Source organism: Carassius auratus, chromosome 13 (assembly GCF_003368295.1).
Source record: "Carassius auratus strain Wakin chromosome 13, ASM336829v1, whole genome shotgun sequence".
NCBI classification, from domain to species: domain Eukaryota; kingdom Metazoa; phylum Chordata; class Actinopteri; order Cypriniformes; family Cyprinidae; genus Carassius; species Carassius auratus.
Genome location: NC_039255.1, coordinates 8,889,886 through 8,911,664, shown reverse-complemented (window position 1 = coordinate 8,911,664; position 21,779 = coordinate 8,889,886). Strand labels below are relative to the sequence as shown.

Genomic DNA, 21,779 nt, shown 5'->3' with positions numbered 1-21,779 from the left:
TTGCATAGTTACCTGCCTAGAACCATGTAGTGCCTACACCAGCAAGTTTACAGACATCATTTAAGAATAATGACATTAATGCTTTAATTCTTGCCTTATTGTCTACACTGCAAAATAATAACCTAAAAATAAACAAATCAATCCAAATACAGATTCGTTTTTAGATAACATTTATAGGTTGCCACTTTTTACAGTGTAGATGAGTTCAGTGTTCAGTGACTTCCTGAAAAATGACCTCTTCTTAAGTTGAAGAGGTATTTGGGTTAGACGGATGCCTTGAGTTTGTGTCTCAAGTTTCAAGGGTACCTGCTGGGCCCCATCCATAAGAACTTCTAGGAAGATTGCACCATATGTGCTTACGCAGTTTACTGACAGATTAGAAAATCTTGCATGTAGTATTTTAGCAATACAGTGTCACATTATATGAGCTGTTAAAAGACGGATACTGTACCTGTTTATGAGGATAAACATTGATATGGCATTTGATGCATTCCTGTCCCATGTTAGCCCAGGAGTTTCCACTCATCCACTTCCTCTTGCACTTAGGGCACTTGTATTCACCGAAGCATCTCTTCTTGCCTTGGTATGGAGTCAGTCCTTCACCTTTGGGTCTTGCCTGAGAAGACATGTCAGAGACCGCGTCTGATTAATGAGAGTTCAGCTCAGAAAATCTACATTCATCCGATCAGCTGAAACTGTTTCGAATTAGCGCAGCTCCAAAACAATTTGAGGCTTCTGTGCTTCGTGGAAAATTTGTATACATTTGTGACTCACCAAATTTCATGCAAATAAGTAAAGTATTGCACACAATATTTGATGTTATTGGAAAACAAGACAATACTTTTCTTTAAAAAATAAATAAATTTAACAGCTGGTGAGCATCATGCAGTTTTGTTTTATGGAAATAAGCAGCTTTTAATTTTTTTTCTTAAATTCTAGATGATACCGATCCGCTGACAATTAATCTCATGTTATGGCCAACTGATAAATGGCTGTTATTAAAAAAAAAAATTCCTTTAGCAAACATAGTGAGCAAGAGAAATTACTAATTGCTACAATCTACATTACCGGCCTTTTTTTTTACAGCAGAAAATTTTCTCCCAATAACTTTATTATGGGAGAAGTTTCAACAAAGTTAGTCAGTGCTGAAACCAATATCTAGGCCTTTACAACAGCAAAAGAAAAGACCATTTTTTTTCATTTGAGCATCACAAACATAAATTTGGTCTAGGTTTGTCCAAACCAAACACACTTAAATTGCTTAACCCGAGTCTGTCAAACCCTGTCACAACTGATTCTACACTGCACTGCAAAAACAGAAAAAACATCTAAACAAAATGTTGAAACTTACAGCGAGCTGCTGACTTGAAATGTGATGCTGTTATTTTTATTTACTTTTTATTTATTTTTCATCTTTCTAAACTAAACAAGTTGCTATGTCTGCTGGAGAGATCAGACTCCAAACCACTACACAAATTTGAGAACTCTGTATATGTGGAATTCTAATGATTTTAATTATGCAAGTGAATTCAAACCTCAACGAATAATTGCGGTGTGGTTTCAGTATGCTTTCTGGTCATAGAGTGTACATTATTACATGCTTTCTGCATCCTTTTTGACTCAACTCTACTTAAAGAGGACCAAAAAGTGCCTAGTAGTCGTGCATTATGAGCACACGAGTGCCTATGATTTTTACCAAATTGCTGTGACACTAAACAGGATTTAGGATGTGAATCCATGCATTCAACCATGTGTAATCTTGCATAGCAAATCACTGGCTACTGAGTGTTTCTTCCACACTGTTAAGGGGATAGGGAGGCCTAAAGCTGCTTTACTGGTGAGAGGATTTGGAAATACAGTTCCAGGTCCCATATGAGCAAAACAGAAGTGATATCATTTATTAGCATCTGCTCCCATCCACCCAGAGCCAACTGGCCAACTGACACACTGCATGCAAAAGGCTCTCCTCCCCAACCTTAAACACCATGAGTCAAGCACTGTCAACAGAACTGTCAACAACAGCTGGAAACCATGATGGTTGTGGCTGTTGCTTTGGTGATACTTTCAACTTCACAGAAGGTCTGACGCAAGGCTATTCCTATGATGGTGCCAGTCCCTACGCTATTGTAATGTTGGTGGTCTGGTGTGGGTGAGGTCCTAAATTGGAGAATGGGCAAAACAATCTGGTGTCAGAACCACTGGTTTCCTTCAAACATTTTTAAAGTGACTTGACATTCAGCCAAGTACGGTGACCCATTAATTAACATGGAGTTCGATTTAGGTGTGAAGGGTTGCCTCATGGTCTATAACTCGGATGTACGCCAAATGACCTGTTTTTGAGAATAGTATTAATTCAAGAATGGATAGAGTTGATGCTTCATATCATGGAAGAGTGATATTGGGAAATATTATTACAATTTCACTTTATTTTTTCATTTCTTGTCATTAAGCACCAAATAAGCATTAGGATCATGTGACACTGAAAACTAAAAAGTAATGTCTGCTGAAATATCAGCTTTGCCATCACAGGAATAAATTACTTTCTAAAATATATTCAACAGAAAACAGTTCTTTTAAATTGTAATAATATTTCACAATATTCATATTTTAAAGTATGTGTGTGTGCGCGCGTGTGTGTGTGTGTGGGGGGGGGGTTGGAATTTGAGCCTGGGTCACTTTGCATGATAAACAAACACTATACAACCAAGCACGCATGGGCGGATATCCTCGATTCGCAACTGGACAAGACTGGACAGACCCTCGCAAGTTAAGGCATCTCTACGAGAAAGAGTTGATGAGAAAAGACTATATATCCAGCACAGCAGAGGTCTCTGGGCAAGTGCCAGAGGACACACATGATTTTCTGTTTACAGCAGTCTGACCTATTTTGGTTGCGTTTTTAATAGATTTTAGACCAATAGAGCTACACTGTGTAAAGGAAACCTGGTAAATTTGACATTTAGACATTCTGTAGCTCATAGAAAAGATAATCTTTCAAGAGCAGGAATGGAAAAGGAATAAAACATCCAAACGTAATGTATTGTTAAATATAATAATTAAAAAAAAAAAATTTAAACTTTAAATAAATGAGAGAAAATAAAATATTTGTTATTCATTTGAAACATATTAGTCTTGCACTAACCACCAGATCAGAAATCCACAAACACAAGAACCCAAAATTTATTTTCCTATTGTTTTAGCTCTGAGAATACTTCTCCCACAAAATAAACAATTGCTCAAAACACTTGTAATTTTCCAAAATGCACCAATCTCAGAGGAAATAAAGCAAAGGAGAGTACGCTCTACTTACAGTCATCACCAGGGAAATGACAAACGAATGGCGTTTACAGTAACACCACAGTCGAAGCACATCCTGATCAAAGCCTGTGTGTTGCAGATTTGTGTTTACCCAGTGCATTGCTCTAGAAGTAATGTGACCATTTTAACCCAACCTGAGCTTAATGGACAATCCAGGTTTGTGTAAATAAATCTGGATGTTTGTCCAATAAAAACACATCTTAAAGACAGGAAAGGGAATCAATAAGCGCAACACTGAGTGAATAGCTGATGTTTGATATGTCTCTTCCGTCCTGCCGCAAGTCAATGTTTACTTCAGAAGCAATATGCATTCGCTTTAAGACGGGTTTTTGAAGAAAGGGACCACAATATCCAGCTGTTCGAGGGAGTTCGAAAACACTTTTTTGGAGTAAAAATAGACAAAAACAGCAACTAGGCCATAAACATGTATACCCAAAACTCTGTCAGCACTCAGTAATAAGGTGAATCGTGTTCCAAAGACCCTCACATTGTTAATCCTAGCAGCCTTAAATGACAGCAGGTCACATTTTGAGGACTAAGCAGAAAATTCCTGAGCTTTCTTGCTTTGGACATTGAAGAGATTGAAGTATCCAGTGACTGTAAACACTTATGGAGAAGGGATATCAGATCGAGCATCTCCTTTCACCATCCCTCCAGCTGTGTTCCCTATGGAGATTGAAAGAGGGGGTGAATCTGACTGTCCAGCAGCAGAGCCAACCTCACCACAACAGGACAAATACCACAGCACGGCAGTCATCATTCACAGCTGGAGATGTTCCTCCAATCAAACCCTACAGGACTGAAGGGGGAAGGAAATCAGAAGCAGATGGGTTCCACACTGGTATAACATGAGAAACTCTAAAAGTCCCTTTTCAGATCAGCCCTCTGTTTTTAATTAAATTAAGACTATATTAACAAAAGCGTGCTAGAGGAAAAAAGTGAGAGATAGTTTTAAAATAGATAAGACTCAAAGGAGAGAAAATGTTATGAGGGGTCTGATTAGGGAGAGTAAAAAAAAAAAAAGAGCAGTACATTTATAAATCACTTTCGAAACAGACTTTAAATTAACTTTTTAAAGTAAGTAAACGTACACAAATCTGGATCTCTGCTCACTGCTACAAAAATAACTAATGATTTTTATACAGTACAGTGCCTGCTTCAGTGCAATAAATCAATCAATAAAAAGATAAATAAATGGATTAAGTTAATAAAAGAAATCTGACAGGTATTGGACATGTGTTGTATTTCAGTTGGCCTTTAAAAATTAAAATTTACTTTAATTTCATTTCATTTCATTTAAATCTGATGTCAAATCTTTCAAAAAATTCTCCAAAGAATTTTATGGGGGTGCTACGGGGTCTTGCCATCTATCTGAGAAGGAACGGTAGATCTACAGAGGTCACAACTTTAATTATAATTCACCACATTTTACTTTTTTTTCCCTGTTATTTGTCTGTCTGCAAAATGGAGGAATTCTTGGAAGGGTGACTATGCAGTTTAAGAGAATTCTTGGTGGTAACTGAAAAAAAAAAAACATTCTTTGGCCCAGGCCGCTGAAGTTTGGTTTTGCAAGGAAATGCATGTTAACTCTTGGGACATAGAATCAACAGGAGATTACAAAAATCAAAACACTTTTTTTTTTTTTAAGCCTTCACCAACACAGTACATAAAAGTTGTACATAATGTTTGGCTTATCATGAAACCATCCAGTTCATGCTTCTTGCAAATATCACCTAAGATGTGTCTGATTTAATTAAACATGAACTCACTGAACTCGAAAAACACTAATAATTACTGAACAGAATATTTTCCTACATACACAGTACTCACACAAACAAATGTAAGGTGGCCTGCAAAAAACATTTGAACATTTAAGCCACACTTTAACTGCATAAAAGTTTTTGCATTAGTTAACAACATATTAAATTTATATTAAAGGTCCTGTTCTTCGTCATCCCATGTTTTAAACTTTAGTTGGTGTGTAATGTTGTTGTTAGAGTATAAATAATATCTGTAAAATTCTAAAGCTCAAAGTTCAATATTTTATTTAACAGAATTCAACTACAAAAAACGACCCGTTTGGACTACAGCCCTCTAGTTCCTGCAGTAATGACGTCACTAAAACAGTTTTTTGACTAACATCCGCCCACAGGAATACACAAAAAAGGGGGCGTGGTCTTGTTGCGCTCGCATGGAGGAGGAGGAAGAGTTGCGTTTGAAGAGTGCGTTTGTCGCCATGTCGTTGAAACGCTGTTATTTTCATCTCGGAGTCCAATCATCTTTGTATGGGCTTCCCAGGGACGCTGTACTTCGAGATCAATGGTTACAATTTGTTTAACTCGGTTCCCAAAAATCATAATCCACATGTAAAACTATGTGCAGCACATTTTGCTGAGGACAGCTTCCTCAATCTCAATCCGTTTATTGCCAGATTCGCACAAAGATTATTCTTGAAAGATGGAGCAGTTCCCTCTTTGTCTGGAGAAGGCGTGTTTATGGACCACAACCGGTAAGTGTATTTTATTATTTAAATTGGTGCGATTAACAGTTTCTGTAACTTATTACACAAAGGGCAATGCTGTTTAGCTTTGTTAAAGAGCCACACAGATGGGAAATCAAATATCAAAAAAAAAATCTAGCTCTTTAACTAGATGTTAGGGCTGTGCAAAAAAATTTGAATGCGATTTTCATGTTCATCTCATCAGTAAAGGTGTTCTGTGATTAGAAGTACATCTCCAGCACGTGCGTTCAGATCAGGATTGCCAGGTTTTCAAAACAAATCCTGCCCACTGGCTTCTCAAAACTAGTCCAAAACTAGCCCAATTGCGTTTCCAGAAGGGTAATGTGCACTAAGCTGCTGTCGAATCACAACACAGGAACCGCTGGCACAATCAGAACTCGTTAGGGACTTCAAAGAACAAGGAAGTCATCAGCCCGTTTTTATGACAGTGAAAACAGTGGTATACAGATAGGTGAATTGTGTGAAAAATACTGTTTTTTTTTACACGCGAAACATGAACACTTTATATTGCACACTGTAAACACAATCAAAGCTTAAAAAAAAAAAACAAAGAACGTGACCTTTAAATATTTTGACTGAAATTAAACTTACTTTTTTAAACAATACATTTCACAAAACTGCATTGAAATCTTAGATTTCAAATTAGAAAAAAAAAAAAAAAACATTATAGATTAGAGTCATTATAAATATAATATTAATATAATATATAAAATTTTGATTACCACTTTGAGGTTGTCCAATGTTAGTAAACCAAAATAATAATAATAAAATAAAAATATTTATTTTTTTAAGAAATACATTTTTTAAATAAATGTATTTATTTTTATAGATGATATTCAGACATTTAAAGTGTCCAAATACTTAAAATAAATAGGTGTCATCTTATTGGTTAGTACATGTAAACAGACACGAATGTACGAACACATGTTACAGAGCTCTAAGCCATTAGCATCACAATGTGAGAACGGATCAAGTGGAGCTCTGTCTGGCCTGGGTGAGGAGATTCAGCCAAGGCCAAGACAGAGCCTGCAGATGTCTTCTCCCAGAGTCCCACACACAAGAATGATAGTGTCGAGCTCATCAGCTGCGTCTGTGTGCGATATCCGGAGTGCTCCGCTAACGGCCGGACTTGAGCAAGCATTCCAGTCAGGTGCACGCTGGGGTTATTTATTAATGCCCACTAGCGTGGCTAAATGAGGCTAGTGTTTTCCTGGGTCTCTCCGTGTCCTTTTCTTGTGGATGCAGCTGTCCCTTTTTACGCCAGAAAGGCAAGGCCAGCATCTCAGAGACTGACAAGAGGGAACAGGTGTGCTGTTTAATGATAAATATCTTAGCTCACAATGCCTCAGTGTTAGGAAAAACAATCCAATCACGCAGAGTCACTGACAGAATTTAGGGAGAAACCAGAAAATAAGAAAAGTTGAGGTTGACATGTTATTGCTTTAGTTACTGACCTGAGGTCAGCATTGACGTTTCTTTATGGATGATTGGTTTTGGAGAGTCTAAAGTAGCTCATTCCTGATCTGTGTTCATAAAGAGGAAGGGACGGAAGCTGCTAAGCTGCTAATAACAACAACTAGTTATTAACATAATGTCCCCGGTAACACTTTACATCAAGGTTCAATTTATTAAAATGCGTGAATTAGTGCTTTAGGGGTCAACTGACAGTGAACAATACTTTAAACGTATTCATTAATTTTGTTTCATATTATTTAATTAGCATTTCTAGTCATTTTTAGCATTTGTATCTATAAAATAAGCTTTGTATAACATAAAAAAAATTATTAATAATGAATAATAGTATTATAATTGTATCTTTTGTAAATGTGTTCATTATATTAGTTTAAGCTGACAGGAAAATAAAATTAAATGTTGTAAACACACAATCTTACTTTAAAACCTTTTTTTTAACCTCGTATTTTTATTAAGAAACTCACCATAATCTTCCACTGACATGACAGTGGATGTTTGATAATCCTTTTCACACAGATATGCATCACAATACAGAAGAACATATTTGTTGCTACTTTAACAAATTGAGATTTTTTGTAAAGCACTGCTCACCAAAACACAACACCAGAACTATACAGCAATATTGAAATTGTAGTAAAACAACTACTGTAGATGCTAACACTATTCTCTTGAGCAAATATCCCTGAGCCTTAAATATTCCTTGAAACAACTATTTTGAATTGTGAAACCAACACATGTCTAGTGGTCACTGATAATCACTTTGAAAATTCAGCGCAGATTTGGGCTCTTTCACTCTTTTCTAGGTTATTACAATGCTAAGCAATGTTTTCCAAGTATTCCAGATAGCTCTGGACTGCTTCCTGGTTTTTTGGCATAGGCCCCTGGCTCCCTCTGCCAGCATCTGGAATCCATCAGTATAAACAATGGAGGCCCCGATGCTGGAGCCTCTCACCCGGCTCCCATGGGACTGCACTCCGCACAGCACAGGAACACCAGTCCCACCAGATCCAACGTGCTCAATTACCCCACATTGAAGTTAAGAGGAAGAAAACTCAACTTTCTACTTATCGGTGTTTAGATTGGCCGGGATGCAGAAGAGATTGATTCGCTGATATGCCCAAACACACACAGATCAAACTCAGCCATTCCTGAGGGTACACTCTCTACACTGCTCTGTTTGCTCTGATAATTAGCTGCAAATCTTTTGATTAGGATTCCTATTGTTCAGTGCATTGTAAATGAGTCACACACAATGCACTGTGCACACTAACACTACAATTCCTCTGCCAAACATGCGGTGATGGGAATCGCAGCACACGCTGTCCCTTGACCTCCATTTTCTAGAACTGAAACATATGTTATAGATTACACTAAACAACAGACCGAATTTGGCCGAAGTGAACAGCAATCTAACACTTGCTCGGAGATATATGGGTTTACAGAATCCCTTTGGGCAGGGGTGTCAAACATATGGTCCGCAGTCCGAAAACATACAGCCCGTGGAGCAGTCTAATCTAATTTCAAAAATTTCATTATGATGAAAACATTCCCAAACATTTATTATATCTGTATGATAGATTCATTATTTTCTACTTTTTTACAGCAAGATGGATGAACTCGTTTATTTGTGTTACAGTAACAGAAACCTTTTTTCCAACAAATTGCGGCACTCAGTCTACGTCTCGTACTTTTCACTTGAAACTGGATCTGTACGTTTTCTTAATCATCACTGAATAATTATTAGACATCCTATATACATACTATATTAGTGGTTTTCTCTTTTGGTCAGTATTGTTTAATTAATATTCCTTAATTCCTTTATGTACAGTATACATTATCTGAAGGCCTCCATTCCACATTACGTTTTAAACCAATAATTAATCCTAGAAGTGTGAGTATGAATTGTGTGAGCACCCTCTATGGGTTCACCAAAGTCCAATTGGGCCTGAGACCTAAAATGAGCTGGACACCTCTGCATTAGTGGTGTAAAGTATGGTCCGCTCACTTGCTTGGACATGTTGAGATTGCTAGCAGTGGGAGTTGGCATTTCATAGATTCCAGACTAATATAGCGAGACCAAACCCATATATACTGACAAGTGTGAAAGAAACAGAGGATGCAGAGGTAGGCAGCCCTCAAACTTGGCCTCTAAATGCTAAGCTAAGTGTGAGAGAGTGTCTTTATGCTAAATCGAGCTGCAGAACATGAACCTATTTATTCATACAGATGTATTTATAAACTCCAGTAAGTTAAGTACCACTGGCATTAGGTCAGTGAAAAATACACAGATCTTGCCGGACACAAATCTTTTATATGATTATGTAAAAAAGTATATATAGCTGTATAGGAGTTTTTAGTTACACAAAGAGAGGCATTGCTTGGGCCCTTGATTTGTTCGCTAGCAGCTGCTCCTTCCCAGCAATGACTGCTGAGACAAGCATTCTTATCTTCTACAGTGCTAAATATAAAAGCCATGCATAATCACTGTATTAAAACATTTTGCACTGGTAAATAAAAAAGTAAGAAAGAAATTACATTTGATTGCTTTCTAAATGTCTTCTAAATATGAAATTGTTTAGCCTATCTTGGGTGAACTTTACTTTTTAACAATTTATTTGTTTTTTAACAAAGCATTTAATAAGCCGTGAGAGGACATGCATTACAGCGATTTTATCTCAACAAAGGGGTGTTTTCCACTTAGTGTCTTGCTTAAAATTCCTTTAACTGCGATACAAATCACTGTAACGCACAATCTCATACTGCTTATTATTAATTTTATAAAAGGGCGAAAACAGATATAAGGCGGGACACCAGTATTCAATTAAATTAAATACTACAACACTCAAATAATATAGTTCATGACCTTAACTGTCAGCTATTTATGGTTTCCAAGCACCATAGCAACTCTGTGTATTAATATAGATACCATGGCTTTGAATGCACCTCGTCGAGTCAGAATTTATAATCTGAATTATCCGTCTTATAATTCACATGTATATATATATATATATATGACTTAAATAATTATTACAAAAAAGCTGCTTTGCTACAATGAACAGAGAGTAATGATAATATAAACTTCTCCAAAAACTCAAAACAAAGAATATTAAAGCAAAAATAGCCAAGCGCTCAATACTGCAGCATCCACTGGAGGCTGAATAAAATTACACTCAATACATCATTTCTTGGGAACAGCTCTCTTCTTATATATAGGTAATAAAATTGCATTCAGTCACAAAAATAAATGAACTAGTTATTAACATGCCACAGTGTTTGCTATGTTTATCTCTCCCCTTTGAAAAACACAGGGGATTTCCAAGAGACCTGGCCTGCCTAAATCGCACATATGTAGATGACACAAAATGATATGTAACATATAGCAACATTAATAATGACAATAACGGGTCAACAAGCATGATACAGGAAATATGTGCACTGCCCTTCAGCATTACTCACACAGACACTTTATTCAAGGTAATGATGTAGTATTGACTACACAGGTCAAGCTCAAGTAAGTCTATACTACCTGCTGAAAGCTATCCCTTTACATTCCCATTCATTTCAATGGCAGATTATTGGCTGGTGCAGGGAAGTCTGATTGCTGATGAGTAGCTAATCAGAACCAAGAAAAAAGGTAAATGAAATAATTACCACTCATACAGTATATATTGTTTGCGAATAAAAATATTTAATCTGAATACACTGCTACTTCTGAATTATAATCAATGAAGCAGTAGAAAGGAGCAAGTTATGCCATGCTGATCAAGCTGAAGTGAATGTTTAACAACTATAAAGGAGGAAAGAAACTATATTGCAAGCTCACATAGTCTACTGGCAAAGCAGAAGGCACGGACATATCCAAAAACTGATGTTAGGCAATCATCTCAGCACTCAATTGAAACTGGTGACAGGCAAATAGTTGGCAAACCTCTGATATTTTTCAAGAGGGCTTATCAAACACAAGCGTTAGCCATCATGTGGGTAAACACTCATGGGCCTGTACTGTAGGTCAAAACCTCAATCCAGAACCCAAGGGAGCCTAATCTTGAAATAACACTAAATATCCCATTTAAATTTAGTCAGAACAAATGTGGGCTTTAATGACGGCCTTTTTTCTGTACACTGTCAGGCAAGATGGCTTGCTGTGCCTGTTAGACAGACAAGTTTGGCATTCCTCTCATTAGAAGTTCATCACACACAGTCACAGCAGTGTCAGTGAGGCCACTAACCTCTGCTGCTTTCAAACTAGGTTGGCGTGTTAATTCAGACATGATTTAAGGTGCAGGGCCCTTTGTTGTAATGCTCTCCTCTTTATAAAATAGCTATGGACAAATGAGATTGAATTTACAGTAGGACTACCGTTCAAAAGTCAGTAAGATTTTCAAAATGTTTTTTGAAAGAAACCTCTTATGCTTACACCTAGACTACATTTATTTGATCAAATCTACAGTAAAAACAGCAGTATTGTGAAAAAATACTACAATTTAAATGAACATTTTCTATTTTAATATTTTAAAATGACATTTACTACAGTGATGGTAAAGCCTGGTTTTCATCAGCCATTGCTATCTGATTCAGTGTTGCATCATCCTTCAGAACGCATTCTAATATGCTGATCTGGTGCTGATTTTTGAGCTGATTAATATATTTTTGTAAACTGTGATACATTTATTTATTTCAGGATTTTTTTTCCTTTTTTTAATCCCAAAAGGCATTGCATTTATTGAAAATAGTTTTGTGTAATAATGTTTAAGCCTCTGCTATCACTTTTGATCAGTTTAATACATTCTTGTTGAATAAAAGTATACTTATATACTTGGAAAAAAAGTGGATTTCAGATAAAATAATCTAATAATAAACTGTTTTCACGTTATATGGATCTTTTGGAAGAATCATCCATATTTACAAGGAAGCATCAATATATATATTATATATTTTCTGCATCTAATCTGCTGTGGAAAATGTGTGCATTGTCTTTCCCTAATAAAAACAATGCAATAATTTACTGGATTAGTTGTTTTTATTTATCCAGTAAATGAGCACAGAAATAGTCTAGGCCAAAACCATATTTCTTCAATTTCCTGGAACCTGGATAAAAAGTAAATAATCCAATTCATCTAGAAGACATGTTGGCTGCACCTACAACTGCATAATTTCTCACATATTGCTGCTTCAAACCGACGTGCTATCGGTAATTGAGAAGAGATCAAGAGAGATGTAAACAGACTGTTCTGAGAGGGTCTGCACACTAAGAGCTGTTTAGTCTCTTCTCAAGGACCGCGAGCTTCATTCCAGCTCATTTCTTTCTAGTTTTACAGGAAAAGACATCACAGAGACACGTGTTGTTGGCTGTGTGCTGCCACTGCTGATCTAGTGTTATAAATGACGCACTTCCTTATCACGGAGGCCTGTCAGTCAAGAGCGTAATCAAATTATGAGTCACATTTTATGAACCAGAGGTTATGGGAACAACTCTTGCTGTCAAGGGTTCTTTTGATGTTGTAGAGTAGAAAAAAAGACATCTGAGCAAAACTTTGCAGTACTTTTCTTGCCAAGATATTGTGATGAAATACCGTCCAAACAGTCAGTTTGCGTTGGTCCATCAGTTGAAATAGTGTTGGTCGCCCTGGCAAACAACTAATTAAATATCTGATATCAATTTCCCAATAAGGATAATAATGATACTATACGGTCTAATTCAGTTCTGAGAACAGTGTCCTGGAAGAATACATTTCAAGAACATCATTCTTAAGCTGAAACCGAATGGCTGTAATACAAGTACAGTAAGCCCTCCATCTCCTAAAACAAACAAGAGCATGTTTACTTATCGTAGCAAACTAATATGAACAATATCTGAAATCGCTTTCCCCGGATTACCCTTTAATATCATGCAAAACATTATTTTAACTATGTTATTAATAAAACAGAACCTGGGTTAACAGGTTCAAATTGGTGTTGTACTTGAAAAGAGTACGGGTGGGAGTTTTATTTATGAATGAGCACATTGTGTTCTTCGGTTTATTTAGGAGGAGGTTTTCTCTTGGCCTGATGTGTAGATAAATGTTTTTTTATGTATTTGGTTTCGCTGGAAAAATGAAAGGGGTTCGCATCAGCACTAGCTGGCATTGGCAAAATATCTCACGCAGATAATACTGACGTTTCTCTTTATCGGTTCTGATCGGGTTTGAAATGTCTCTCTCGCCACACACGTACATTCATCATTTTAATGCCACGTGCGATCCTTGAAAACGGATGACACATGAGATGGGAATTCTGGACTGTATACCGGATGGTGGTGGCATGGCAACAGTTTTACACAAACTAAGTCTGTTGCTACGGACTATGACACGAGACCAATTCCCGGTAGGGGTTGTGTCCCATGTTAAAATGTCCCTATATTTCTCAAAACGTTCATATGTAAAAGATCCTTGTATCTGCAATGGTCAAACCCAATTCCCAAGCATCTCTGTGCCAGTCTGGCTAACCCTAACCCTAACGACCTGTGCAGCTGCAAAATGGGATTAAGTTACTGTAGCAATGAATGACATGAGCAGGTTGATTGGCTTGTGTGTAAAAAGAGGTAATGTATCTAAATGTCTCCATCTTATTTCAGAACACATGGTTGCAAACAGGACATATTGCACCACTGTTTTTTCATGCGAGAGACACGTTTTTTTCTCTGCTGAAATGCACGTTTGTTTTTGAGCACTTAGGATATGGCTGCGCACATGTGAGCTGTTTAACTGTGTGGTTTGTCGCTGTATTATCATGCTGTCTGTTTATCTGACTACACTGCGATAATGACGAGGGATTTATTGTGTAGTAAATATCCATGTAAACGCATGTCGTTCTTTGGATGAGCTGCTCTCGGTCGTGTCCAGAGAAGAGGGCTGTCTGTTATGTCTCTAGCCATGGAGATAAGCTCAATCTGTTTATATTTCAGCCTGTTTCACTGTCTTGTCTCAGATAGCCTCGCCGGTTTCTCTCTTCCAAACACACACACACACACACACACACACACACACAAGCACTAAAACTATATATACTATCTCTGAAGGCATGTATATAAAGTGGGCACTAAAAAGTACAGAATTTGGACACCTAGAAATGTATTACTTGCACTGCATTAAACCAAATAGCATCTGCAAACATATGATTCTATAGAACAACATTGTAGCTATTTTTGTAATGCATTTTAACTGGTGTCACAGTGATGTATGGATGTATGAAATCAACCTTACCCAGGTGTTTTCGCAGAGTAACCACAGATATATTTCATCACATTAACTATGGGCATTTTCCACCATAAAAAAAATGTGTTTGTCTTTAAAATAAATGCCATTTGATTTGATATTTTATCAATGCAAATAAAACATTTTTCATTTTATTTGGGGCAGTTCTAGGACCTGGAATGAGACAGATTCAGTGTATCAGAGAAGGACTGGAGCAGAATGGAAGGAAGACCACAGGTCAGACTGTAAAAACATTCCCATACTAGCCCCCCCCCACCCCCCCACCCCCACGCTCAGTGATTCTCTCCCTCACACCCCAACTACTTCCCCGAGTCCTTCCAGCCTCCACAGTGACTTAACACAGGCCTTCCTGATCACTACAAGAGCCTCTTTTGTATGTCAAGAACCAGTACACCACAGTGTGGGTTTAGCTCTGTCATTTCTTGGTGACAGAAGATTTCTTAATGAATAATAATATTATTAATGGTTTTGTGTAAATTAAATGTTTTAAATGCATGCAGCAGTGTCCTGTCAGAAAGAAATTGAGAAAAGAAGACCAATCCCATTTCAGAATGCAAACATTGCAATGACATCATCACCATCATTATGATTACAAATAATGATGAACATTCTAATGTAAGTCAATGTGATATTTTAACATTGAATGTAATAATTCACTTAGTAAATCCTTACAAGAGACAGATTTTATCTACAGAAATAAACAATGTAAAAATGTGTTGTAAAGAAGAAAGAAAAAAGAAAATGGTGGTCTTGCAAGCACTTTAATAAAAAACAACAGCTTAAAGTGATGATTATTTAGCTCTTGAGATAGCTTTTAGATACCTGGCTTGAGTCCTACCTCAGAGTCTCCCCAATGGTTCGTCAGCCTGCAGAATGATATCCTGCCATGTTATAGACTACCTCCAAAAACACAGCTGACTGTCTTCCCTTGTCCTCCATAATAACAGACTCTATTGCTAATAGAAGATAAGTCCAACAGGAGATTGCCTGTTCTGTGATTAAAAAGGAAAAAAGATCTGTGGTCCCCACTTGTGCTGTGGTCAGCATCCTACTGGGTGAACAATATGAGCTGACTTCCTGACCCCTACGTCTGGGGATCCTATAGACAAACAATGGGACCCTTAATTAACATCAGCCATTCCCAGCACTAGGCCCTCCCTGACGATCCCAATTCAGACCTGAACACAAAGCTTGCTGTGTTGTTGCTCTGACACCATCTTACTGTGCTCGTGTGCCCTGGCCCTCAGTATGAACGCTTCCAGTTAGGCCTCAGTAATATTCATTTTGAACAGACTCTCTGCATCAGCACTTTCATATCCTGAGGTCAAAATATGAGAGATGGCATTCAGTTTGGAATCTAGTGACTTTTGTGAGAGGGATGGATCTGTCCGGGTTATCTGTTTATATGATATTAGATGAACTCATGCTTGTATATTATTGGTTCTTCTAAGCTGGGCTGGATGTGTTTCCATGTTAGATGAGAACAAATAAATGGTCATTCCACTAAAGTTATTAGGCTGGTACAATGTAATTAAAGGAACTAATCTTGTAACATCAACAATAACAATGACCTTGTGCAGGTTCACGGTGGCTTTGTCTAGGGTTTAAAAGTAAGCGACTTTGAACAATAATTCAAAAGGTGACTTCCTGTGACTAACCAATGGAGAAATCTTAAGTGCTTACATGTTTTGTTACCATTGACTTTCATTGTGTGGACAAATTTTTTTTAATGAACTATGAACTTGCTTTTAAGAAATCAGGTTGGTCTCAGCAAGAAAAAAAGCTTATTGTTTTATTGTTATAATTATTTATTTATTTTTTACAAGTAGATTGAATAATATACTAATAACAATAAAAAAAAACAATAAAAAAGCTTTTATTCTTGCTTTTTTTTTTCTTTCTTAACATTACCTTCTTATATTATTTTTCTTTCGTTAACGTTTGTTCTCATAAGACCAGACACGACCACAACCTCTCACTGAGAAATGATTGAAATCTTTATGAAGGATTCTTGACAAATAAAAGTTAATGAAAATATAATTATAATGGATTTATTGAATAATTATATTCAAAACTCTGGTCCACATCTGTAAAAGGCTGTGCATTTTTGTCACTTTATCCAAGCAGTATACCCTGTCTGCACAAAGCAGGAATCTCTGTGGTTGTTTTGAGGGTCTTTTTAAAACTGAGAATAGCATTGTTGCCTATAATTTGTCCTCACTAATCTCTTTGAGGAGAGCATGCTTTACTGAGCACGCTTTAAAAAAATACACTGAAACAACTCTGAAACAGGACACCAGCCACATTTGTGGTCTTCTTATCTCTAAATATGACAACAGATCACAACTCTCACTTGGAGAGATGTTATCATTACTCTCTGGTTGTTGATATTGAGGTCTCATGCAAAGGGACATCTACAGGCCAAAAAGAGGGAGGCGCATTCACAGTTGTATCAGCAAAAGTCAGAGGAAGAGTGCTATTCTCTGTACAGAACACAAAGCAGCTGGCAGGAAACCTGCTTTTCATATTCTTTTAACTTTGATTTCCGTTTTGAGGAAGTTTGTTAAGTGTGCTCTCCCTAGTGCTGTCCTTCATCAGCTGACTGTTTCACACCATCAGCAAAAATGACGCTTTATTAAGATGTATCTAAATACAGAGGCACTCTGTTCTACACCCAGTCGCTGTCTGTTGCACTTCTTACAAATGCACTTACATTTATAATTTATAAATATACATTACTGTTGTATATGTACATTACTATAACAAAAGTTTTGGGTTGGTAAGAATTTTTTATGTCTTTGAAAAGTCTTCAGTGTCACTTAATCATTCAAAAATCATTCTAATATGCTGATTTGGTGCTAAAGAAACATTTATGACAATAATGCTTAATTTCATTGTGGTAACCATGATTAAAGGGGGGGTGAAATGCTCGTTTTCACTCAATATCCTGTTAATCTTGAGTACCTACAGAGTAGTACTGCATCCTTCATAACTCCAAAAAGTCTTTAGTTTTATTATATTCATAAGAGAAAGATAGTCTGTACCGATTGTCCCCGGAAAAACACGACCGGCTGGAGGTGTGACGTGTGGGCGGAGCTAAAGAATCACGAGCGCCAGTAGGCTTTTGAGTTGAGAGTGTTTGGAAGCTGTGACATTACCGTGAGGGAAAAACCATCATCCAAAACAAACCATGGCTAACAGTCAGATTCAGCCGTTTATTTATGATCCAGAATCAGATCCCGAGGCTGAAACTGAACGAGAGCAGCAGCAGCAACGACTCGCTCCGAGCGGGGCTCGAACCCGGGTCTCCGATGGGAGGCGGACGCACTAACAAGGAGGCAGAGATATTTTAAGCAGTTTTACTCACTGCCTGCGGTTCCAACACACAATCGTGACCCTTTTTCGTTGGGATTGCATCATCCTTAAGAAATAAATGATATGCAAATCCGTCGTCAAACTGGGCCTTGTTTGTAAAACAAGCATCTTCGAAATGCAGGGAACAAACACAAACACTTGCACAACTCCGTTGATGCTCTGTAAAAATAAACTCCATCCACTGGTCCCTTAATGCTGTTTCTCTTTTGGTAATCTGTGCAGGGTTGTCTTGCCCTGGCAACCAAAAACACACTCCTTTTGTGACATTTCGCGACGCTCTCGCTCTGATCAGTGAATGTCTGTGCTCTCAGTGCTCTGCTATACTGGAGCGCGCGCTCTTCCGGCAGAAGTGCTCTTATAAGGAAATTCCGCTCCATCTAACGTCACACAGAGCCATACTCGAAAAAAAACTTTCCGAAACTTGTGATAAACCGGAAGGAGTATTTTTGGAATAGAAATACTCCTTCAAACGTACAACTTAATTTTTGAAACTTTGTCCATGTTTAGCATGGGAATCCAACTCTTTAACAGTGTAAAAAACTCAGTATGCATGAAATAGCATTTCACCCCCCCTTTAAAATTTTGATGAAAGTTTAATCAAATAACATTTATTTGAAATATAAATCTTTTGCTATTATACATGTCTTTACACTATTGATCGATTTAATGAATCCTATTTGAATAAAAGTGTCTAAAAACCTATTAATTCATACCTTTTGACTATTGACTTTAAAGTAACTTTATTAATACTCAGTACCAAATTAGATTAATCATTATAGTTCAAAAGACTTTTATTATTGTACATAATTATGCTATACTTAAATAAAAACAACAACACATTTTTTGGACGATAAATGTTTACACTAAATCTACATTACAACATCAAACTGATTGTTTCCCAGGACAGCAGATTGACAGGCTGTGAGAAACACTGAGCAGCTGGTCTGGACAAACATGAATACAAACAGATTTATGAAGCAACATCACACTCAGATTAATTTACTGAGTGCAATTGCATATAATAACATCAATCTCTGTAAAACAACTTCAGAGCTGAGATTCTCTGTAATAATGCCAGAAAACTCTGTCAATGGAATACAACTACACTACAAACTATTATTTCTTTTTAGTAGAACAATACTGTATATGATCCGTCTGATACAGTAAAGAGGGTCTCTTAACTATTTGCTTATTAGCATGCATATTACTAGAATATTAGCCATTTATTTGTACTAATTAAGCACATATTAAGGCCTTATTCTACATTACCTTATTCTACATCCCTAATCCCACCCAATACCTAAACTTAAAAAAACTACCTTACTAACTATTAATAAGCAGCAAATTAGGATTTTAATGGGAGAAAAGTTATAGTTAATGGTGAATAAGAGTTCCCTATTCTAAAGTGTTACCGAGAATTTTTTTCATAAAATTACACTAAATCCAAAACTAAAACTGTAAAAATGTTTTATGTTGTAAATCTGAAAAACTGACTTTCAGTTTAAGCTGGATTTCAAAACTGAAAAGTCTGAACATAAAAGAGAAATATTTCCGAAGCAGATCATCATAAAACATCACCAGAAATGCTTGACAGCATGTTTTGGTGCCGAAAGGAATCAATTCTAACCCAGTTCATAATTCTTTCAAGATTTCAATAAATCCTGATTAAATGTCACAAAAACAGATAATGATAATATATAGTGTACAACAAAAGGCACACTTGAATCCGCAGAGAATCTGACCATGTCACTGATTGTATGTGGCTTTTGATACAGTTATTAAATGTTTTCTAGCACTCATAGCAACTGTCAAATGACAAACTACGCAATATATATTACTATATATGACAAACTACGCACTGTCAAATGACAAACTACGCACTATATAGCATTTTAACAATGCATATTCACACCTCATTACTCGAGCCTGACATAGTTTCTGACTGAAAATGGACTTGCTTATGTATGCAGTTACAGCTATTTTTTGTTTTCTATCAAGAAGCAAGAAATGCATTGTCACTTTGGCTCCCTATTAGAGCCATATTTATGTAATTATCTCAGCAAGAGACTGAGGAGAAGGTGACTGTCTACTAAGAGCTCAGTGAATGCCTCTTACATCAGAGAGTTTTTTTTTTTTTTTCACAGACAGGAGCAATTGTAATGGAAGTTTGTCTCAAACAAAGGTTTCTTGTCAAACAAAATTACACAACCCCAGGCTAATGTTTACAATTTCTGTATCTTACATAATGACAACAACAAATCATGAAAGCCTTATCGCTCTGACCAATGGTGGATAAACTGCTTGGTGAAATAAAACATGAACGTTCACAAAGGTCTTTGCTTTGGTAGTAATGACGTTGTCAAACTGTGCTAAAGTGCTAGGGTAGATTTCACTCATACTGATGATGATGTGGGACGCCTGCAGACTATTGAAGTGGCCCAAAACACTTTGTGTTACATTGAGAAAATAAAAGATACTTGAATGAAACCTGCATCACAAAATGCAAATTACATGATTAATTAAAAAAAATATTACACAAATTACAAAAAGTATTTTACAAATAGTAAAATTACAAAACAGTAAAAAAGCACACCTCTAAAACCCAATAAACTGAATAGTAAAGATGCATGATTAAAAGTTTCTAGTTTGAGCAATAAAAACATCCAACATCCCATTTGTAGCACAGTGTTACTAATACACAGCAAGCAGGGGAAATGTAAATAGGAGACAGAAACACGATTGTGGCCCTGTAGTAATTTCTTAGTACAACAAAAGACATTCTTTTATGCACCCTGTACCATGTTTCAGCGATTTCCTGACAAGACTCACATTGATCGGGTGAGGGTGGGAGTCAGAATGACATCTAGTGTCACTATTAGACTGTGACACAAAAAAAGGGCATTGGCAATAGGGATGCATTGCAGAGGACGTGACTCACAAGCTGAGCTTACCTCCAGGGCTCTTACAGTTCTACAAGCCACATTCCAGCGCACACATTTTCCATGAGGAAATCCCACAGCATCTCTGTTTAAGGGGTAGATTGAGCCTCATTGACTAATATTAAACTGGCATAATATAAACAAGAAGGACAAAGTCATGGCTTTTTGAGGACTCAGGAATTATGGGTAACGAATGACAAGGCAAAACTGTTCCCCTGTTTTGTCAAGCTTCTTTACATAACTCTCACTAGCTGCCCTTGGGCAGAGCAGAGCTGGTCAAACAGCTGCCTGCTCAATGGTGTTCTTTTCTAAACTAGTGCTCCCTGTGGAGCTCCGCTAGGGCCAGAACCACTTCCCGAGGTGACACATGTGAGTCTGAACCACGCACACCAGAAGACATAACCACCACACTTCCTGCCCCCACGCTCTACTCCAACCAAGCCATGACATTCCCCAATTCCTGTCTGGCCAAGACACCCCCACCACAACCAGCTTCAGTCCTCGGGATGGCTGTGTTTTGAAACTCTGCCCCGTCCTGACTGGGAAGCTTGGCCCATTGCACCTCGTCTGGTGGGGAAACGAATGGAGACCTAGATGGTGCGCTGGTAGAAGGCATGACAATGTGATTCTCAGCACTGGCTTTAGATCACAGGTCCCGCTGTGCCCTGTGAAGTCAAATCCTCAGTGTTTGTGTTGGCAGGGAGTATGTAGTGGACAGGACAAACCCTTATTGGGGACCAGCTTACCCTGGAATTCATTTCCTCTGAGACAAGATCAGACCACATTCATCATTTTCAATTGTCGTTTCTGGCAGGAATCAAGGGCGAAATGCTGCGTCCGGAGGAGAAACTACATGGATGCACCATATGACAAATGGAAAGTAAATCTCAGAAAGTGAGA

At 37.3% G+C, this 21,779-nt stretch overlaps 1 protein-coding gene across 1 annotated transcript in view; it reads right to left on the bottom strand.

The window, feature by feature from the left end:
- The window catches only part of LOC113112537 (zinc finger, CCHC domain containing 24), a 32,429-nt gene that overhangs the window by 5,515 nt on the left and 5,135 nt on the right, over positions 1-21,779 (bottom strand). Inside the window, exon 3 of the mRNA XM_026278201.1 lies at positions 452-616. Coding sequence (XP_026133986.1) covers positions 452-616 — 165 coding nt within the window. The remainder of the gene's footprint in view (positions 1-451; positions 617-21,779) is intronic.